We start from the raw sequence: 21755 nt of genomic DNA on the forward strand, positions 1-21755 counted from the left end.
GGCTGCAAATAATCTGAAAACCATCTCCGAAAACGCGTTATGCGCATGCGTTCCTACTGCTTAATTTTCTCCTTGTAGGAACACTATCACAGAACGCTATTTCCGTTCTCCTCTATGTTTAAGTTCTGTGATCAAAATACATAGCAAACAAGGTCGGAACTTCGAAAGAGTATATTAGGAGAAATTATTCCATCGGTAATCCATCAGTAAAGGAAAGAATATATAACTGCTCCTTCTGGCCCAAAGGCATTTCATTTATGCGATTTGATTTTCGAAGAGTGAAGATTTTTGGATGACCCAAGGCAAAAGGGTCAAATATCACACTCTGCAAATGCAGTGAAAATGACAGACTGATTCAGTCTAGCTTTCATTATTTTCCATATTGATTTTTCCCAGTATAAACATTGTATGTTTCTTTGGAAAATAATTGTTTTTATTATTATTTTATCGCGTTAGGTATTGATGAAGCATGTGAAATGATTCGCTGCGTCGAATGTAACAAATTTCAACTTACTTCTACCCCTCTGAAGCTTAAACATATTAGGTTGAGTAGACTTCGGTGCAGGAGTTCCGCTATCATCATTCAATGAATTATCTACCGAATTAGATGTCAAGACATTCGGTAATGAAGATGGTTGATTTTGAATTGTCACATTACCTACGGCGGGTGTGTTTTGATATAGGGGAGAGCCATTTGGATAAAAAGAGCTGGTGGAATCAATACTTGGTGTAGATTGGGCCAACGGAGTCATCTTGGGCATAATGTCGGACATTTTAGGTGGAGGTTTGAACTCGTTGACGGGATCATTGGGATCTTCGTCGACATTCATCCAGCGTTTCTTGTCTTGGTCCCAAACAATCTGAAATAAGATTTACGAAATATATTTTCTGCTTAGAAAGTTCTATATCAACTTCGAAACGTAAAGATACATGGTTTGTTCAACTGGTAAAGCCAAGAAATTAGAAAATTTTATGTAATGAATTTTTTTTTGGAATTGTTTTGAGAAAAACGGTTTAAATTATTTATTCCGATATAAATAATATTCATATAATTGTATTTGTTATAAACAATCTTCCATTACTATGGAAAAATTTTGTTAACTTAGGAAAAGTAAAATAACTATGTTGACAAAAATTTACATTATTCAAGATAAAAACTGTTCACAATAAAATATACCTCAGGAATATTTAAAAACAATTTTTTTAAATATTTCTTATAAGAGAATGGGAATGGCTCTTTTTATATCTTATAAAAGGATGGGAATGGCTCTTTTTTTTCCAAGTAATTAAGTTTTTCAATGTCTGAATGAATACATAGATTTTTTTTGGTGTACCACTTTTTTTAGTTGATGTTTTTTGCTCATTTCGGCTGTCAATACGAATCAGTCATTATATTTTCAAAATATTCTCGATATTCTCTGATATCGACAACTAGTCAAGTTTTACCAGTCCTTCGTGTAGGACGAAACCCTAGATATGAGGTTCAACTCAGTACACCTCGAACTTTATAAGAACTCTTTCATTTGTAAAACTGCGTTTATGTGAAATAAACTTCCTGAGAACATTTTTCCGAACGGATTTAATCTCCAGCGATTCAAATTCAATGTGAATCTCTACTTTCGTACAGACACCGCTCTTAGTAACTATAACAGAATTATGAATTTCTGTATTATTAATTTTAGTTCAATGAACTGTTTAGAGAATGGAAAAAGTCCAAAAATTCTCGATTACTCCCTCAAAAATTATCTCTACTTAATACGAGCTAGTTATTTGAAAGTCACAGTGAATAATGTTACCATTTCAAAAAACCCACATGTATACTGTCACACTAACCTTAGGATTTTTATCATCTGGCAACTTCATCTGATTTTTTGGTTTAAGGGCAAGCCTGCTGAAAATTCCGCCGAACCAACCAGTGCTTTGCGTTTTCTCCTGGGCTGGACTATGCACCTTTGCCACCGGTTTTTCTTTGGGAACATCTGCGGTCTTCTCTTCAATATCTTCATTCGAACCTCCTGGTTGATTAGGAAGGGAAATTTGCGGCTGCAGAGTTTCCTGTGGAACGGTATAGAAAGCGACAATTACCTATATTATGTGGGTGTGCCAGGAATGATATGAAGTAAGAAGCAAGACAAGCTAAATGTTATGGAAAATTAGTCTATTCTAAGAAATGTGGAGAATTTGAACGAAGTTTTGACGATTGTGAAAAGACACGAATGCATCCATGTTAACAGGTAGAACAACTGTCACACACTTGCTCCTTAACAAAACACTAGATGCGCACTTTGATTTAAAACCGAATTCATATTTATAGTTTGAAGTGATATCAATGCATTTGATTTCTTATGGTGAATGGGAAGTCATGAGTATTAAGTATATTTTAATCACTATACATGATGAACTAGGAGTCTAACATTCTTCATAAACATGTGAAATATATATTTCGACGACAGTGTGCTAAACAAAGCAACCTTTTTATTTCCTCAGATGATTTTGCATGTGGGTATACTTATATGTACCGAGTGTAAATCGATTCAAACCCACTTTATTTGGATTGAAATTAGTTTTTTGGATTTCCCGAGGAAAAACTCAACACATATTTAGGATAATTGGAAATTGAGAGTGCAATTATTGAAACACATTTGACATATTATCAATACCTTAGTACTTCCTTTTTTCAATCTCAAAACCAATTATCAAAAATAATATCATAAGACTGTTTATGGTATTAGCATTTTTTTTATGTAAATATGATGAACCAAAAAAAAAAGTGTATAGTTGTAGACTTAAGTGTCTGCAGCACTGGAAATGTGTCTTCTAAAAACTAGTTTCTTTGAAATTTATTCATATTTTGTGGTATTTTCGAAATATGAGCATTGCTATAATTTTATTTAAACTTTTTCGTGCATATAAACAAATAGTAGTCTCAACCTTATGTCAAATAGGTTGTTCCCTTGTCAAAAGCTAGTTCCTTTCCAAATATTCAGTTTCAAAGGATAGCGATTGGAGATTGTACTCCACATTTCCGTTATTTATTTAGTTATATATTCCAATGCCATCTTTCCTCATTATTAAAGACAAACCTCATTGAACTGATATCTAGATTGTATTGTGAAATAAACTGAGGTAACTTGACTACGCTATCTCCCATTGGCCAGAAAGTTACTTGTTAATAATAAAGTCAAATCCATGAAATACGTTTTAACAAACAAAAATCTATCAACCGAAAACTTCCTGAATAAATGAAACATCATTTGTCATTTCAATTTAATGAACATAAAAAAGTTACAAGCTGTAAATTCACAAAATATAACATATTTTCACCTGCCACTATCCAACAACATTTAGCCTAAAAACTATGTCATACAACAAATACGTATATGATTGTGTCAAAACACTTCTTCAACCGAGTGTCAACATTGAATAAAATCCTAACAACTGCGAGTGTTGACACATTAACATCATCGATTTAAAGCTGGTTGTGAGCGAGGTCTACAGACTGACTTGTAATTTCTGTGGGTTTCTGTGAGCACATAAAGAGCTATTCAGCTCAAAAGCTACGAAAGTGGCTACAGATATAGTCAGCTACAACAGTAAAATAACATAGGTATAATAGACTTCAAACGCATACTAAATTTTCATTGGGTATCATCTCTAGAATGTTTGATTTTTAGTAAAGTCCTGAAGTAAAAATGATTTTCAGCCTCGAGCTGTCAGTTTTTGCGTACGAGAAAATGTTGGGAAAGGTAAAACATTACCTAAGTTGGAAGTGATTTGCCGAAAGGATTTATACAACTGTTATATAAATGTAAATTTAATTACGATTGAGATTTTCCTAACCAAATGCCGCACAGAATAAATGGGGCAGGACGAAAAAAAAATGTTTTTGAAAAATTGACCTCTATATGCAAGATATAAACTTACCGCCACATAAACCAACTAATTTGGGAGTACATGGCAAAAAAAAAGAATTACCCTTTTGTATATTCCTAATTTTAGAAAAGCCATACAGGAGTTTATCACCTTTGCATATAAATATCACTTTTCCGACAATGAATCTTTTTTCTATTTTTTGTCCCATTATTTTTGTACAGCGTTTGATTGGGAAAAATCCCAGACACAGAATCTGAATTTTCAAATGTCGTATAGGACCTTCTGGCAAATTCCTCCAACTTTGGTTTTTACTTTTCAAAGATTTTCTCATGCACCACCACCTACAACTGACGGTATAAGGTTGGAACACATTTTTTACTTCTAGATTATATATTCAATAAATGTATCATATGCCCTCTTCTGATTAGAATAGACTTGCAGTCTACAAGTCCTATGTTGTATATCTACAATTTATATGTAGTCCAAATAACATGTTCTACCAGGTCTACAAAAGTAGCAAAATAACCTTATAAGAACCTTAAATTTTGGGACCATAAAATGCAGGATATGCAATTTCACAGAGCCTGGAATAGGAAAATAAAGAACCAAATGAAATTTACAAACAACGAAATATAGCAGGAAGCAATTCATTTGAATAGAATTATTGGGACATCTTCTGATTGTTATTTTTCCCATTTCCTAGAGAACAAATTTGTAGAACAAAGTTGCGTGTTTTGGAAAATGAGATGAATCGCAATTTGAAAGGTAAACACTCATTAACCCAAAATTTTAAAGTTTTCAAGCTAATATGTATGCATACATTCTTATTATTCACGAGGTAGTAGAATATACTGGTTAAAATTCTGTAAAGGGTGACCGGCTAATTTCCAATTGAAACTTTTCAAAAAGATAATCGATTTTTTCCACAACTTTTGTCTTTCCAGATTGATTACTTAGATTTTCATTGAATCTCTGTTATCTTATTCATACTATTTGGGTCTTTGTTGATTTGAATCATTTCAAAAAAGCCTATTGGATATATTTTTTTCTGAATGTGAATCTTTTGATTCAACAAAGTTAATCTATGTCCTATTTCTAGAGAAAGTGTTAGTAATGCACAAGCATATTTTTCAAATAGTATATTACTTTTGTTGAATTTATTCTACTAAGTTATGTTCTGAAAGTTGTTCCAAGCTAATTCAAATCATATTTGATTTTGGAATCAAGTGTATTTTAATCCTTTTTAAATTTCCAATAACTTTAATATATCTTTTTGAAATTTTGATATGCTCGTCTTTATTAAAAATTTCAATTTTCCAATATTGAGAAATTAATAATATTAATTTCATTATGAATACTAGAAATATAATTTATACTCTCTTATCTCATTATTTGTGGTAAAAATAATATTCATTTTCCTGAAAATGAATTGTGTATTGATATACTTTTTAAATAAATTATATTTCTTTGCTTGAGTTGAACCAGTTTATTTTTTGAGCCGAGAATTATATTGATTTTCGAAGCAGTGAATAATTATAAATAATAGATCTCGCTGTTATCAATGAATTATTTATCACATCTGCGAATTATTTTGTTACAAAAAAAATAGTGTTATTGTTTTCCAATTGTCAATTTAGATTTTGAAAAAAAATCTGAATAAAAAATGTGGAGAGAAGGAAATAAAGTCATCTAAAAAATATAGAAAATTATATAAATTGAGACACCCTACATTTTGTTTAATGAGAGAGAAGACATTGGCAGATCAAGAGGAGCTGCAGGTTTTTCCGGGTTTTCCTGCAGCTGAAAAAACAAATGCGCCACTGGAATCAATGAAGTCGCCCCCAAGGGCCAATTAATTTTTATTGTCATTTTTAGAATAAAGTGTTTTTTGAAAAAAAAAAAAAAAAGAAAAATTTTATATATTTAATTTAAAGTTAAGTATTTGAGGCTCATGAATTGCTGTTTTTGATAAGAATTTTACAGTCACAAAATTTAACAGTTGGAGTACTTGGGTGGTTTTTTAAATCATCTAAGACACAAACAAAAGGCATGCAATGAATACTCTGACCCGCTACTCAATGAAAACACTATCCAGATAATAATTATAGAACTTTCACAATAAATTTTATTCAAGTTGCTTAATTAGTTACTGGATCAGTTACACCAGTAATTTGTGATGCACTATTTGGAACCTTTGGTGTAGTAATGAATATTACTGGGGTTTTCTCCTAACACAAAACCGTTATTTTTAATATATCGACACGTGTTTTGATCACCAAGTGATCATCTTCAAGAGGAAGATCTTCCTCGGTTTGGTGATGGGGAAAAACTCCAGTAATATTCATTTACACCAGTAACTGATGAAGCTATTGTGTAGCCAAACGAGTCTTAAGTGAAGTTTATAGAGAAAATTCTATGTTTATCATGGATAGTAATAGGTTATGTACTCTCAAATTTGAATTCGAATCCACACAGAAATTACTTCAATGCCATCAATCTATAAGGTGTGCCCCGATCTATGTTAATACAATTAGTGCAAATGTTCACCTGGAACATGACATCTAATAAATATCTCATCATAGATATAACACTTCAATACATATCACAACAATGATGAATACATACTTTTGCAAAAGTTGTGTTCAGACTATCACAGTCTCATACAAAAAAGTAAAATAAATGATGAGAATTCAGTTAGGCAAAATTTGGGAATCGAAAACAAGAGTTTCTACAAATTCCTATTGTCCTTTTAAATTCAACAAAATTGATTCTATTAAAACTAAATCAAGACTTTATTGGGTTCAAAATATTTATGAGAGAATCGTGAACGAAGCTTTGATCCCTAATCATCTATCTAATCATTGCTTATATTGAAGACAGCTTAAGGCTATCCAGCACCGAAAAAATATTGATTTTATGAACTCTCTTCAATAAAGGATACAGAACTTTAAAAAAAGAGAATTCAAAGGAAGTTTAATGCCCCTATTATGAAAATGGCACGTCTCCTTAATTTTATTTCAGTTATGGAAGATAAAAAAAATTACTGGTTGAATACACTTCAAACTATAGTAAATTATTCTACTTCTTTCCCCATCAGATCAAACATTATGAGAATTTGAATGAAAATATAAAAATTATATACTACTCTATGTTTGAATTCGTGAAAATTGTTAAAAAAATTATTACTGAGTTGAGTTTTTGATTGTCATGATCACTGTATAAGAATGGAGGAATAACACTATTTCCCTGAATATATGTCAAAAAATTTAGATATATTCAAACAATTCATTATACATCTGGCGTCTATATATTTTTTGATACTTTCATCAAGAGTTGGATTCAAAATTCCTATTGGCGTTACTGTAGATTGGTGGGCCTATAAAAATTGTTACTTATAATTTCAACAGAAATAATGGAAAAAAAAGATAAACTAAAAAGAACTGACACAGTGAGTAAATTAATTTCAACAGAAATTGAGGATAAAAAATATTTGTAAGGAATGCTAGACGAAACTTCTAACGCTCCTAACACTCTCCACTAGAGAATCCACTGCCTGGAAGTCAACAGAATGCTTTACCTCAAGTATTTCTAGCATTTCATAGCATTTTCCATTGATAAACTAGTGAACTTTCACTGGAGAAGGTAAACCAACGATCCGGTATTGCTGGCAAATGAATTTGATGGTTTAAACCAGGGGTCTCCAAACCTTGAAGCCTTCGGGCCATAATGATTTTTTCAGTTTGTTCCAAGGGCCAATTTGTGCCCTTAACTATATTTCTAGACTAGGATAGTCGCAAAGTGCGTGACCTAAGAAAACTTACGCTTTTTTTGCATTTCAATTATTATTGTGTATTGTGACGCTTAACGACATCTAGTGGCGAGTAGTGGTACTATGTACTATCTTTTTCAGCTACCCGCTAGGTGGCATTAGGCGTAATTAAATATTTGGAATTACCGCGTTGGTTCGAGAAAGTTCTGGTTCTAGCTAGTGTATTTCGATCAACTCGAGATGGCAGTAATAATTGCATATTAAAAGGCTAGCGGCGCAAATGCGAGTTAGGCTGCATAGGAAAGGCGAAGGAAGCGAAACTGTCTATTGTGAAATAAAGTAACACACGTCAATAAAAGTATCTTTGATTCTTATGTGTGATTTGTTAGTATGGAAAAGAAGCGAAAAATCGACAGTGAAGGAAAAGGAAAAATTTGAAGCTTTGAAACGCGGACTCAAATCAGATTGTCAGCAAACACTGTGGCTCGGAGGGTGCAAGACATCGCGCAGAAAATATATTATCTCAACTGTCTGACAAAAATGGACATCATGAGTGGTTTTCTCTAGCATTGGATGAATCAACGGATGTGTCAGATACTGCTCAGGTGTTGATTTTTATTCGCGGAGTAGATAAAAGCTATGAAGTGTATGAAGAACTTCTTGATATTGATAGTATTCACGGCACGACAACTGGGGTAGATATTTTTAAGGGAGTTGAAAATGCGATTAATAAAAAGAACCTTCGATGGAGAAATTTGAAATCTATGACAACCGATGGAGGCAAAAATATGTATGGTAAAAATAAAGGAGTGGTTGCAAAGGCTGTAGAAAATGAAGGTGGTTCAAAACCATTACTCTTACATTGTATCATTCATCAACAGTCCTTGTGCGGAAATGTTTGGATATGTCTGAAGTTCTAAAACCAGTCATATCAGTTGTTAACTTCATCAGATCCACTGGGCTGAATCACCGACAATACCGCGAGTTTATTCAACATATTGGAGAAAATGATTAACCATATCATATTGCCGTACGCTGGCTTAGTTGCGGAAAAGTTCTTAAGCGCTTTTTTGAACTTCGAGCAGAGATCGAAATTTTTTTAAATGAGAAGCAGCGCCTATTTGCCGATTTATAAAATAGTGAATGTATGTGGAAGTTAGCCTTCTATGTTGATTTGACAAATCATATGAACGAACTGAATTTGAGATTGCAAGGAGAAAATCAGCTTCTCCTTGATTTATACACCAATATCAAATCCTTCAGGCAGAAAATAATACAATTTCAATCGCAATTATGTAAAAAATGTTTCACACATTTTGAAACATGTGAAATATTCAGCCACACTACAGAGACTGAATTTCCCGTCAATTTTGCAATCGAAACTTTGAGTGCTTTGAAGATAAATTTTGATACTCGTTTTTCAAACTTTGATGTCATTGCGAATGAAATTAAGCGTTTTCAAAATCCTTTTGATTCCGACATTGAAACCCTGGCTCGGGTAGTCCGTTCAAATGGAAATTGATTTACGGTGCAGTGATATGCTTAAGAACAAATATCAAAATTCATCTTTGTTGGAATTTTATATGAGTCTTCCACTGGAACAATTTGATCATTTGCATAAATTTGCTCGTGGGTTGTTTTTTGTTTTTGGTACTACTTACTTGTGTGAGAAAACGTTTTCCAAGATGAAGTTTACAAAGAATGTTTACAGATCTCAATTAACCGATGAGCATCTTAAATCTCTTTTGATAATTGGTACAAGTAAAATTGATCCACAACTACAAAGTATTGTCGGTGGAAAATCACAATTACATAAATCTCATTAGTGTTTTTGTTTTACTGTGATTCATTTCAATTATTTGTTAGTTATTAATATGCTTAAACTTAGATACTTGAGTTAAGTTTTCTTTGTCATCATTTCTGTCGTTAAGTTTTACCTTGCAAGTAAATGAAACCGAGTAATTATCATTCTGTGTTTTCTTCTTCAACTTATCGCAGCAATAGTAACAACAATTAGGTAATCATTGGCTGTCGCGGGCCAGATTGATGACAGTAAATCATTGGCTGTCGCGGGCCGGATTGATGACACTGACGGGCCGGATTTGGCCCGCGGGCCGTAGTTTGAGACCCCTGGTTTAAACGATTGCCTTCAAACAAAAATCAACATAAAGGGGCCAGTGTGTGCGCTAGCAACTCAACCCGACCAAACTATACTATCGGCTGACAGAAAGTCTGTGGTCTGAGGGGGCTGAGTGTATTGAGTTATATTTCTGAACATTTAAATGAAGTTGTTGATTATTTGAGTGTACCACTTGTTTAAGAACATAACAGTATTATGTGGCACGATTTCTACTGAATGTTACTCCCTAAAAATCCCTAGTAATCCTTCATTAATCCTTAGCTCATACAAGTTTCGACTTCTGAGGGTTGTCGTTCGAAAGAGGGTGACAGCTTGGAGAATAAACAGACTTTAACAGACATACATATTATGATGTGGCAACTTGGTACTAAATTTGAAACAACTGATTTATATCATTATCATAACAGTCATCATCCGAAGACGATTGTGGATACTAGCAATCGAAACGACGTGAAGGTACTTGGCTTGAAATCTTTTCAATTTTTATTTTTTTAATTGTTCAATTTTAATTTTATTGCTTATTTTTATTCCTTTGTAATTTTTACTTCAGAAATTTTTTGCTTAATATAATTTTTATTTTCAGCTATTCTGTTTAAATGTTCAATTTTATTTGTTCTTTTCAGATATTTCAAAACATGTTATATTATATAAGACAATGGAGGTCCGAAGAAATGAAATTCACCATGTAACAACCATCAATCAACTTCAAACAAACTGATTTATATTTTATCTCATCATAAAAATTCTTTAAATTCCCATAATATTTCATCAGGGTGAAACCGTTAAATGCCTATTGGATACTTTATGCGACTATCTCTGTATTTTTTACCTTCCAGAACTTTAGTATTTGCTGCATTGATGGATACTTGCGACTAATCTGTTTAGTTCGATATTTCAATTGATATTTACTGATTAAATAATTCATATGAAATCTATATTCAAATAAAGATATAAATTTCGAGTAAAAAGGCGAAAAGTACTGCATCACACAGATTTTTAAATAGGTTGATCAATATCAAAAGTTCTGGGAGGACCATATTCTCTCAACTGCGGTGCCGGATTTGAATTGGCAGCATGACCTTTTGACTTGTTTGGTTCATTTTCTTTTTTCCCTCCCTGTTTCCTAGTTGATTTATTGTCGTAAGTAGGACAGTCGATAGGATATGTTCCACCGAAAACTAACGGTTTATAATGGATTTCTTTTTCGGCACTCCCTTTGAACAGCGAGTTTTTCAGATTGGAGAATACGTTTCTGCTACTTTTTTTCGCCCAAGCATCCACCGTGTCCGTGATTATGTCGTGTCTGTGCTTCTTACGATCAAACTTGGCCACTCGATAGTCGGACCCAAAATCTTCGGCAGATATAGACACCTTACTGTTCGGTTCTAGGTATTTTACTACCGTCTTCGTATCTGGTATATCCAAAGATTTATACTTCACCAACTTGCCTTTTTTCTCTTTGCAATTAATATCGAAAGTGTTGTATTTAGTATGCCTCGAATCGTTTTTGATTGTGATGACTTTGTTGTTGTCTTTGTAGCAAATCAGCTGAGACTTTTCCTCGTTTTTGTACGAAACGTTTTTCTGCCTTCGCTTGCCTATATAAGTTTCCAGCTCCAGATCAGAACTTTCTCGAGAGGAACTCTTTTTATCTATGCTTTCTTGTCTGGAGAAACGAAAATCTTCGGCGCTATGGTTTTTACAGGAATACACCTTGTTATTCTTAGCCGAAGAGGATTGTTTTTTATCACAGTCGTCCGATGTCAATTTCTGCAGTTCTATCATATCGTCATGCAATAATGTAGGGCTATGTGCGGTTAGTCTTTTACGTAAGGAAGGAGCTACCGGCTGAGAAAATGGTGATAGATTTGATTGTGACTTACTTACTTCAGATACGTCTTTTTGTACCTCTTTAGGCTGCGGCCAGCAAAAGAAAAAAAAACAAGCAAGTTAGTTGAGGCATATTTACATGGGCACATTTTGAATAAACTAATACTTTGGAATGGTTAAGGAAAAATTAGAGGGTTTTGAATGATTTTCTTGCAAATCGAAAAAAAAATGTTGGTTTATAATTCAAATATATACAGAGTTAACAAATTTCAGTATAAATAAACAATCGAAAATAATAAAGTAAAATTACTTCCGGGAATTGATGCAACACCGATAAAATCAAGAGTAATATTGAATCAACTTTAGTCTTAAATCAAGACTTATGCAAGAGTTTTCAAGAAGAAGAGATATTAAATAATAGTTGAATCATTTCCATTTACAAATCCTCTTTTTCACTTTTTTATATTCTAAGAATGAAGTGATCTTTAAACATCTATTAGTATCAGACCATAAAAAGGATTATTGAAAATTACTTGGAGATTTTCATTCATTTAATTCACATTTAAGTGATAGACATTCTCACTATATTTAATATTGTCTTCATTTTTAAATATATAATTGAAAGTCTGATACTCAAATAATTTTCAAAAATTGATAAGCTTAAAACTTCTACCTTTTTGAACAATTTTTCAATTAGTCAATAAATTCCATATTTCAGTCACACAAATAAATTACCATTTGTTTAAATAACCAGGAATCCTCCGTCATTCAAAACTACCCACAATTTTAGAATTTATGCCCTGAAATCCCTCTTAATATCAACAAAATGATATCCGACATAACGATATGTGTCTCATAGACACATTTATTGTTCTGATCGAATTGAAACTGTTCTAGATAGTTGATTGAAATAATCAATTGCGTAATAACTATTCACTTCTTGGCGTCACCTATTTGTAGTTTTTAAACTACTTTTAAAAAAAAAATTTTTTTATTGAATTTTTTAATTGATTCTTTTCTATCTTTTCTAAACTAAATCATCTAAACAAAAACATCTCCTAGCAACACCTAGCATACTCCATTTGAAGTAAATTGTAGGGCACTACAGACCTAACCTAACCTAAGTAAATTTACTTATGTTTCATTCAATGTACATAATGTACTAAACATATTTGAAATAGTATAAGAAAATGAAAAGAGTGTAACCCCATTTTGTTTTTCCAGGAACAAATCGAGTTTATCTGAAATAGAATAAATACTGATTTACCGTTCATATTCTATTTATACTAAAAACATTAATTTTTTATATTTGACATTTTGATTTATTCATTGCCACAAAGCACAATTTTATTCAAAATGTGAGTTAGTTCCAATTTCATTTTGTGTACTGTGCCAATATTTCTGATGTATTTTTGTTTACATGTTTATTTACAATACAAATCTATAAAAGTATATGCAGGAACTGTCACAACAGGTAATTTTTTTTAATTGAATTTTCTTCATAAATGTGGAATACAACTTGAAAAGAAAAAAAAATGATATTCGAATAAAACGATATTACCAGTTTTCATTGCATTATTATATTCAACAGAGTCTTTGAAAAAATACTGAATTTGTATTGTTTTATTTTCAATTTTATTTTATGTTAAATCAAGTTACGAGATGAGTAAAACATTACTATAGTCCACTTATGTTAAAGGTTCCACATAACATAATAACTCACGTGGGTTCATTTATTTGATATAGTATATTTATACTATACTATATCATACTATATCTATATATATTACTATATCAAACTATATTATACTATACTATATTTAAATTCAGGTTTTTCACAAAAATAAACCTTCCACACAGATGTTTGTTAATTAACAATTCATTTCTAAAGTAAGGAATATGTGACATAATCAAAGTTTTCGTACTCCTTACTAATTATCAATAGATAATGAGTTGTTTGTAATGTAAACCAAGAAAATATTTCAGCGGGGTGTATTGATAGTTATATCAGAAATTTCCACGATATACCAAAAACTTCTTTGAAAATTTAGTGGAAAGTTTTCTGACTGGTCACTTTTTTTAATCTTTTTCAAATAACTAAACATCTAAAAAAACCTCTTTTAGCTTCCTACTTGATTCACATATGCAGATGAGAAACTTCTAATGGAAGGAAGGTAACATTTCTCAGCTCATACACTGTACATTCATAATAGAAATTTAAAACAAATATAATTCATGAGAAACAATATATAACTCATTAAATGAAATACCACTGATATAACATTTCATGTAAATTATTTACTTCCAATAATAAATCGGAGCTAGAATTTTGGGCGAAAATACACCTTTTCAATTCCTCATCCGGAGAGTTTGAAAAACTGAATCTTTTGGAAAAACACTTAGTTTGTCTTAGCAAGCCATACACACATATTTTATCATTGACAAAAAATAATACAAAACATATGCAAAAATTGAAGGGGTTATATTTCTAGGAGTGATTAATTTTTGGGAAAGAAAGTTTTTGTGTCTGAAAGTTACTTCTTTGCATGATCTACACATCCATGTATAGAATTACTTATTTTCAAATTTATTATTTCCTTCCTTTCTTTGGAAGATTCCTTCATCCCCTTTTTTTTATCAAGATGGAGTAGTAGAAAGCCAAAATTTTTCTTTCCCAAAAATAAATCACTCCTAAAAATATAACCCCTTCAATTCAAATAAGATTCCTCTTGGCTGGGATTAAATCAAATAGGTGAATGAATGTCATTACGATGTCATCGATGACATAAGCAGATCAAGCTTATTCCGTGACATTAAAAATCGTAATTCATGAATGAAGTGTGTGTATTTTCTATAATGTTATCCAATTTGGTACTGAAGAGCCTTAGGGCAAGTGTCTTAAGGCGAAACATCGGTGTATACCAGTGAGGGTGACAGTGTTTCATGTAAGTGCAATTTATTACCATTCATTCAAAGTAGGACTCATGTGAATGATATCTGATTTTCATTTCACAACGAATGTTTGAAATGCAAACTGAGTAGAGAAAAGTATCTTCTGTATAATTCAGTGTTCATATAAAAGTATTTGTTTCAAAAGAATTTTTTTCTTTCGTGTAATTCAATGTTTATATGAAAGTAGCTGTTTCAGGAGAACTTTCTTTCAGTTTGTGTCTGAAAGTTACTTCTTTGCATGATCTACACATCCATGTATAGAGTTACTTATTTTCAAATTGATTACTTCCTTCCTTTCTTTGGAAGATTCCCTCATCCCCTTTTTTTGTATCAAGATGGAGTAGTAGAAAGCCAAAAACTTTCTTTTCCAAAAAATATGCAAAAAATTGTGATGGCAGGATTTATGAGTCTGTAATGAGTATGTCTTATAAGTGTGAATATTTGTGTCGGATTTCTGTAGGTTGTTAACACTGGGTCAGATTAGTTTACCTTTTTTGCACTACTTGCATGGTTGTGTTGGATGATGTTGTTTATATGTATTTTTATGAGTGTGTTTTAGTGTTGAGTTATTTTATATTGAATAAATTGAAGTCGTATGAAGAAATTCAAAAAAGTTAAAGGAATTACAGACCATAGCAAACTACTGAGTCAACAAATCAGAAGCGTTTTGATGTGATGTAAAATTAAAAATGGCTAAAAGTATGAATTTCACAGTGTATTAATTCTTGTTGAGTGAACAAGTGAACGCGAAGGGTTTCATTGGTATTTGAGTGGAAATGCAAGTAGCCTATTACATAATAAACTGGAATCTCTGGCCTAAAAAAAATAAAAACGGTGAAGGGTGCTTTGAAGAGAATTGCATTTCTGGTTATTCTTAAAAGTGCTTGTTTTGGATAGCCTATTGCAGTTAAAAAATAATAAGACAACCAACCATTCCTTTTATATAACAATAAAGAAGTAGAAAGCCAAAAGTAGCTGTAAACAAATTCAAGTTGAATTGTATAAAGTTTGCAAATTGATAAATGTTTTTCAGAATGCGAGTATACAAAAATGTTTTGTTTTATTTTCAAAACAGGCACTGAATGATGAAATAAATGAATATATTTTTCATTCATTTAAATATTTTAATATTCACATTGAATAATACCAATTACCAGAAAGTAAATTCTAGTGTCAGACTTGCACATAAAATTAATAAAAAAGTGTGGTTTTCTTCCTTTCATTCAAATACTAAAATGTTTCCTCATAGTTTTCAATCCAGATATACTGTGCATTGAATCATCAGCAAAAGCAAATCATAACCCAAAGAAAAAAGTATTAATGTTTTCACAAATAGATTTAATCATTTTTTTGAGCAAATGTCTTTATCAAAAACTCATTTAATGTATAAAAATTGTCTATGTTTTTTCAATACTTTTCAAATGCCCCAAAAAGCTCGCATATTCCAAATGATTTTAGCAGTTCCAGACAAAACTCCCCGATTATGAAACACCACCAAGCTTGAACAACAGCAAAAATGACAAAAAAATCACCTACCTCACTTTGAGCATTTGACCCATAGAAGCTTTGCTGCTGATTCATGGTTTCTTGGCCGTACTGACCAATCTGATCGTTCCACTGTTGTTGTTGGTTTTGCCAAAAAACTTGCTGATCTTGATATTCTGGCTGTGAATATTCTGAAATGAAATAATATTTAACAAAAGTTGATTAAAAAATATTGATAACTTACCGTTTAGCTGTGTAGCCTGATTGTCATGTTGAAATTCAGCTTGAGGAATTTGAGTTTGATCTGGTTGCCACGGTTGTTGTTGAAAAGTTTCATTTTGCTGATACTGCTGGCCATACTGTTGTTGCCAAGAATCCTGGTTGCTACTTACGTAGAGCGTTTGATTGGGGTCAGTTTCTTGTGACGGAGTTTGGTACTCTTCCAAATTCTGGTGACTTTGATGAGTTATCAAACCAGTCTGGAAAATATTATATAGTTGCTGACAAAAAATTGAAACTCCAAGATCAAGACTTTGTGACAGTATTATATTTTTTGTGGGTTTGTATTTACGAAATTTAGTAGAACAAACTCAATTATCCCTTGGAATAATTATTACACTTATTCACCTTCTTCTTTTTCTTTTAATATTTGGGCATTACCTCTAGAATGTTTCACTCTCTCATTGTCTTATTAATTTATAAACTATCCGATGTCTCAAAAATACTGAAAATTTGCAAGGTGTGTCTGTTTTCTAAAGAGTGTTCCAAAAAACATGAAGTCTTTATAATAATAATAATAATAATAATATTTATTCAGTTGGATCATCTATAGATGACATTTAGTATGTCAAAACGTGTACAAATACAAAATAAAAAATCCGTGCACTTAGAGGCATAATATACAATTTACATAGATAATATAAATATATAATAGTCAAAACCTAAAATAATCTGCTATTTATGCAACAGCATCGTTATTAAAATATTAGACATGTACATACTATATTATAGTCAAAACCAAAAATAATCTGTTATTTGTGTAACAGCATTGTATTAAAATCTTCCTAAAATGTTACACATGTACAGGGTCATAAGTTATCATCCATATATTCTTTGAGAGAATAATAGGATTTATCCAGGAGCAACTCTTTGATTTGATAGTTATACTGTTTTAGAGCCAGATTTTTTATTGTACTTGGAAGTTTATTGTATTGTTTATTGTGTGTTGGCACTTCTAACTGTAGGGAATTTCTTGTATTATAATTCGTATTACCATTAAGAGTAGGAAATCTGGTTGTGTGCGATTTTACATATTTTAATATCTCATAGATGTATATACTTGTAACAGTCAATATTCTGAGATTCTGGAAGATGAGTTTGCAACTTGTCCTTCTAGTAACTTCTGCTATATACTTTATGGTTCTTTTTTGAATTTTGAGTATTCTGGAACAATCACTAGATGCTCCCCAAGCTATAATACCATAGGAAATGTTACAACGAAAGTATGCATGGTAGTACATTAATAAGAGTGATCTATTTACATTCCAGCGTAGTTGTTGAATACAATAAGATATTGAGGATATTTTTTTACAAATCGTATCAATATGCTTGTTCCATTTGAGATTTTCTGATATCTTCAATCCCAAAAAGTTTGTCTCCTCTTGTTGTTGAATGAATCCATTAATTGACGTTACTAGTAAACTGTGATCTGGAGTGGTTCTTGACTGATTAAAATATAAAAGCACAGTTTTTCTTTCATTTAACAAGAGGCCATTGTCTGAGAACCACTTTTGGGTTCTTTTTATTTCATCAGATGCTTTATTAACTGTGGCTTTAATATTTTCCTGAGTTATCAATAAAGATGTGCCATCAGCATACATAACGAAATGATCACTATAAAAATCATTTACATACATTATATACAAAAGTGGACCTAATATAGAACAGGTATTTCAATATTATGATAGATTGTAAAAGTATGGAAAAGGGTGACAAAAAACTTGTCAAAATGGACCCAAAAAAATGAAAACCTGTATTGGAGTGACACACATTAATTTATCGATATATGAAAATAAGTGATTGGATGGATTCAATGATCAAATATTTTTGAGAGAAGTTAATGAAAAAGTTGTTATTCAACAATATCCCAGGCCATTCAAATTTCAATATAAATACTTCTTAATTTGAATTACGTAGAAATGGTTGATGAACGTTATCTGTTTGAATTCTGATATTTGCCAAGTGTATATTTCTTTCTTTGGATGTTTCCTGACTTTTATGTAAAATTAGAAGTTGAAAGTCATCAAAGTTTCTCATTAGTCTCAGTTATGGCTCTCAAAGGAAAAGCCACCTTTGCCCTGTTGGGTGAGATACTACCTTTGTAATTTTGCCCAAATTTTGCAGTTCCTTGTCAGTTTTTCAATGTTTGCGTCTACTCGCAATATTGTTTTTTGTCATGTATCTTCATCGATATCATTAGCAATCTTTCTTCAAAGACAGAAAAGTGAGAGTTTTTTTAAACGAAGACAGAAAAAAAAGCTAATGGACCTGTTGCCATTGTTTTTCTGTTTGATTTTTTCACTTACACTTCGCTACACAACGATAGAAATAAAAAATGTAAATAAAAACCTTCAAACGGCTCGTGCAGAATATCCAATGTGTCATGAGCTATGTGGCAAGTAGCGTCGTTCTGTTGAAACCACATGTCGGCGTCCAGATCATCCCATTCCAGGCCAATAGAAGATGTTATTTTGGGATGCATTGGACGCTCTTGGATCTCGTGTGGATTGGTATCATCCAAAATTCGACATTTTTGTTTGTTCACGTACCCTTTCATTCAGAAATGGGCCTCATCGCTGAAGATGATTTTTCAATGAAAATTAGGGTCAGTTGCCAACTGCTCCCTAGCCCGTTCAGAGACACACGTCGTTGGCTACGGTCGTTTACCTTTAGATTCTGAGTCAATTGAATTTTTACAGGTGCAGGCCCAAGTCATAAAGCAAAATTCACCAAGATGTGGTCTGCGAAAAGTCGTTCTTGTGAGCAACGCGAAATCGACGACCCCGGATTTTCCTGCACACTCTCACAGACAGCGGCGGTGTTATCGTTAGATCTTGCGTTTCGTCGGTGTTGGTAGATCGTTTACTACAGTGGACGCAAATTTATCCACCACATAGTAAATAGTCCTCTTAGTAGGACGATTATGGCGACCATAAAATAAGAGAAAAATATACTATTATTATTTCAGAAGGTGGCTTTGGTCGAGTTCAAATAGGTGTGAGCCACAATAAACTTTTGTAAGTTGCAGTGGAGGACCAAATAGATCCACTCACATTGGACCTAACTACCCACCCTTTTTATCAATGACATCAATAAGTAATTTTATATTAGTTGTAAAATAACAGACAATATCAAGACTTTTTGATTGATTGTTCAAAATGTAAATTAATTACCTGGAAATCGCCCTGAATAGCCCTGAGTTTCTTCAACCAAGAGTTATCAGGCCTGCTTGTCTCCATAATCCCTCCAAATTCGGACTCGTCTTCAATATCACCAACAGGATCATAAAACTTCAGTTTATCTGCCAACATGCATACATTCTCAACAAAGCTGGCCTGAACTGAAGTTGGATCGGCTTCTATGCAGCCTGCAATACTTTCCAAGTAGCCCAGAGATTTCTCTAGTAAACCGCGATCGGCAAGCCTTGTAGCAAGTAAGTATTTGTATACCTGAAAAAAAGTATGAATAATAATACCCACCTAGCCTTGAAGGCAGCACTTAACGACACAAAAAGGGATTTGAGTTAATTAAATATATATTTGCAAGTGTTTTCAGTATTTTCACTTCAAAACTGTACATTTTATGAACAACAAAAATGACCACTAACTCCCGGTCCTTTCAAATTCTTACCTGGAACTGTGGAATGACGAAGTCAGGATTATTCAACCCGCAAGCGTACTCATATATTTCGGTCATATGTATCGCCTCGTTGGAAGCGAAAATCGGATAAGGCTTAGTGTGATCAGCTCCTAGAAGTACCAAACGCGTATCAGGATTGCCGTGCTTACCGAAGCCAACTTCGGCCATCAAATAACAAAACTGCGCAGCATAAAGACTGCCTCGATTCAAGAGAGTATCACCAAGACTTGTGACAGCTTTGATGCTAAGTTCAGGAGGTTGGGTAGTGTTCGACAGGATCATGGCTAAGTGAGGACGCCAGTCTCCCCATTTCTCATCGCAAACACACTTGGAAAAAATTATCTATTAAAAAACATCTTATCTAAATCGAAGGGTTTCTTACCGTCACTGCAGCGGGCATCTTTCCAGACAACAGTTGATACAATGTTTGCAATGGATCATTCAAAGTCAGGCCATTAGCGAATCTCATCATAACATTCGCGTAAGTTCTTTTATCTAATTTGCTCGCCAAAAACAGCGCGTGACCCCAGAGTCCGTGCTTCATGGCCCATTCAAGAGCCTCTTTTCCGGATCCGTATAACAAAAATTCTCTGAATTTACTAGTTACCTCCTCTTCTTTTAAAATTGACATTAAGCTACCAGTGTTTTCAGATATAAGATGATTACCAGATTCAGAAGAAGGATTGATATCTCCATTGTTACTACTAACACTAGATATAATTGAAGAACGTCTCAGAGGAGGCATTTCTCTTTTGTTATTCAACAACAGTTCTGCAATGTCGGTTCCGACAACCATCTGAAACAATAGTGATCAGAGATATAATAATATTTGTATAAACTTTGGCTGAATACATTCACGATGAAAGAAATAAATCGATATATATATATATATATATATATATATATATATATATAACCTCCCGGATAACATATCTACAATTTTCGTTTGAACAAGAAATTGATGAATCTATACCTTTCCTACATAAAAATTTCCAGATGTGAAGATAACTTTCTTAAAACTATGTGGTACAGGAAAACCCTTATGTAATAATATTATCCCATCATACTTATAGAATGGAAACTAACCTAACTTTTTCTCTCAAAGAAATCTCACCCAGATTTTGTTAAAAAGGATTTTTTTTTAATGTCAGATAAAAATAAAATAAAAGCAGTTGCATTAACCACGCAGGGTCATTAGCAACATAAAAACATGTTTTTACAAAGGTGTACATAAATACTGTTGATTAAGATCAATATTAAAATTAAATTCTAAAAAATAAACACTAAGATTAAACCCAAAGACTATAAATGAGCACAATGTAATACACATATATACACACATACACACACCATGTATATACACATTTGCACATCTATGTATTGTTTTTTAGAAGTGTGGCAAACTTCGTTTCAAGCTACCTTCAGAGATATTGAACAGATCTAGTTGAATATAATTAGCATTCAATATAATTCTGTATAATATTGGCGACCATACACATGAGCAATACTCCAATATTGATCTAACCAAAGGGTTCTAATGGAATTAATATTAATGAATTCTCTTGTGGTTCTGTACACAAAGTCCAGCATTTTTGTCGCCCTATTCACAACCTGCTCATAGTGGAGATGGAAATCAACCTTAGTGTCAAAAAGAACACAGAGGTCCCGAACAATGTTTACCCTTGTGAGAAGTTTGTTATCAATGTTATAATCAAATTCTATATGTTCAAGTGACCAATAAAAAGATATAGCATTACATTCATTTACATTTAGTTCCCTGGAGTTTTC

General features: G+C 32.4%; 1 protein-coding gene across 10 annotated transcripts in view; it reads right to left on the reverse strand.

The window, feature by feature from the left end:
* The window catches only part of Sec16 (endoplasmic reticulum export factor secretory 16), a 70257-nt gene that overhangs the window by 12600 nt on the left and 35902 nt on the right, over positions 1-21755 (reverse strand). For 9 of the 10 annotated variants that reach the window (XR_012467281.1, XM_023156262.2, XM_023156236.2 and 6 more), the window contains 8 exons: positions 20350-20763; positions 19959-20294; positions 19502-19777; positions 16294-16528; positions 16101-16240; positions 11670-11699; positions 1834-2055; positions 515-860 (listed from right to left, as the gene is read on the reverse strand). Coding sequence is in view for 9 of the 10 variants with exons in the window: in XM_023156262.2 (XP_023012030.2) it covers positions 515-860; positions 1834-2055; positions 11670-11699; positions 16101-16240; positions 16294-16528; positions 19502-19777; positions 19959-20294; positions 20350-20763 (1999 nt within the window). In the remaining variant the exon portion in view is untranslated. The remainder of the gene's footprint in view (positions 1-514; positions 861-1833; positions 2056-11669; positions 11700-16100; positions 16241-16293; positions 16529-19501; positions 19778-19958; positions 20295-20349; positions 20764-21755) is intronic. The other variant, XM_023156242.2, reaches the window with a different exon arrangement.

This window comes from Leptinotarsa decemlineata, unplaced genomic scaffold (assembly GCF_025532065.1).
Source record: "Leptinotarsa decemlineata unplaced genomic scaffold, Ldec_3_MD MMD2_tig00026328_RagTag_RagTag, whole genome shotgun sequence".
NCBI lineage: Eukaryota > Metazoa > Arthropoda > Insecta > Coleoptera > Chrysomelidae > Leptinotarsa > Leptinotarsa decemlineata.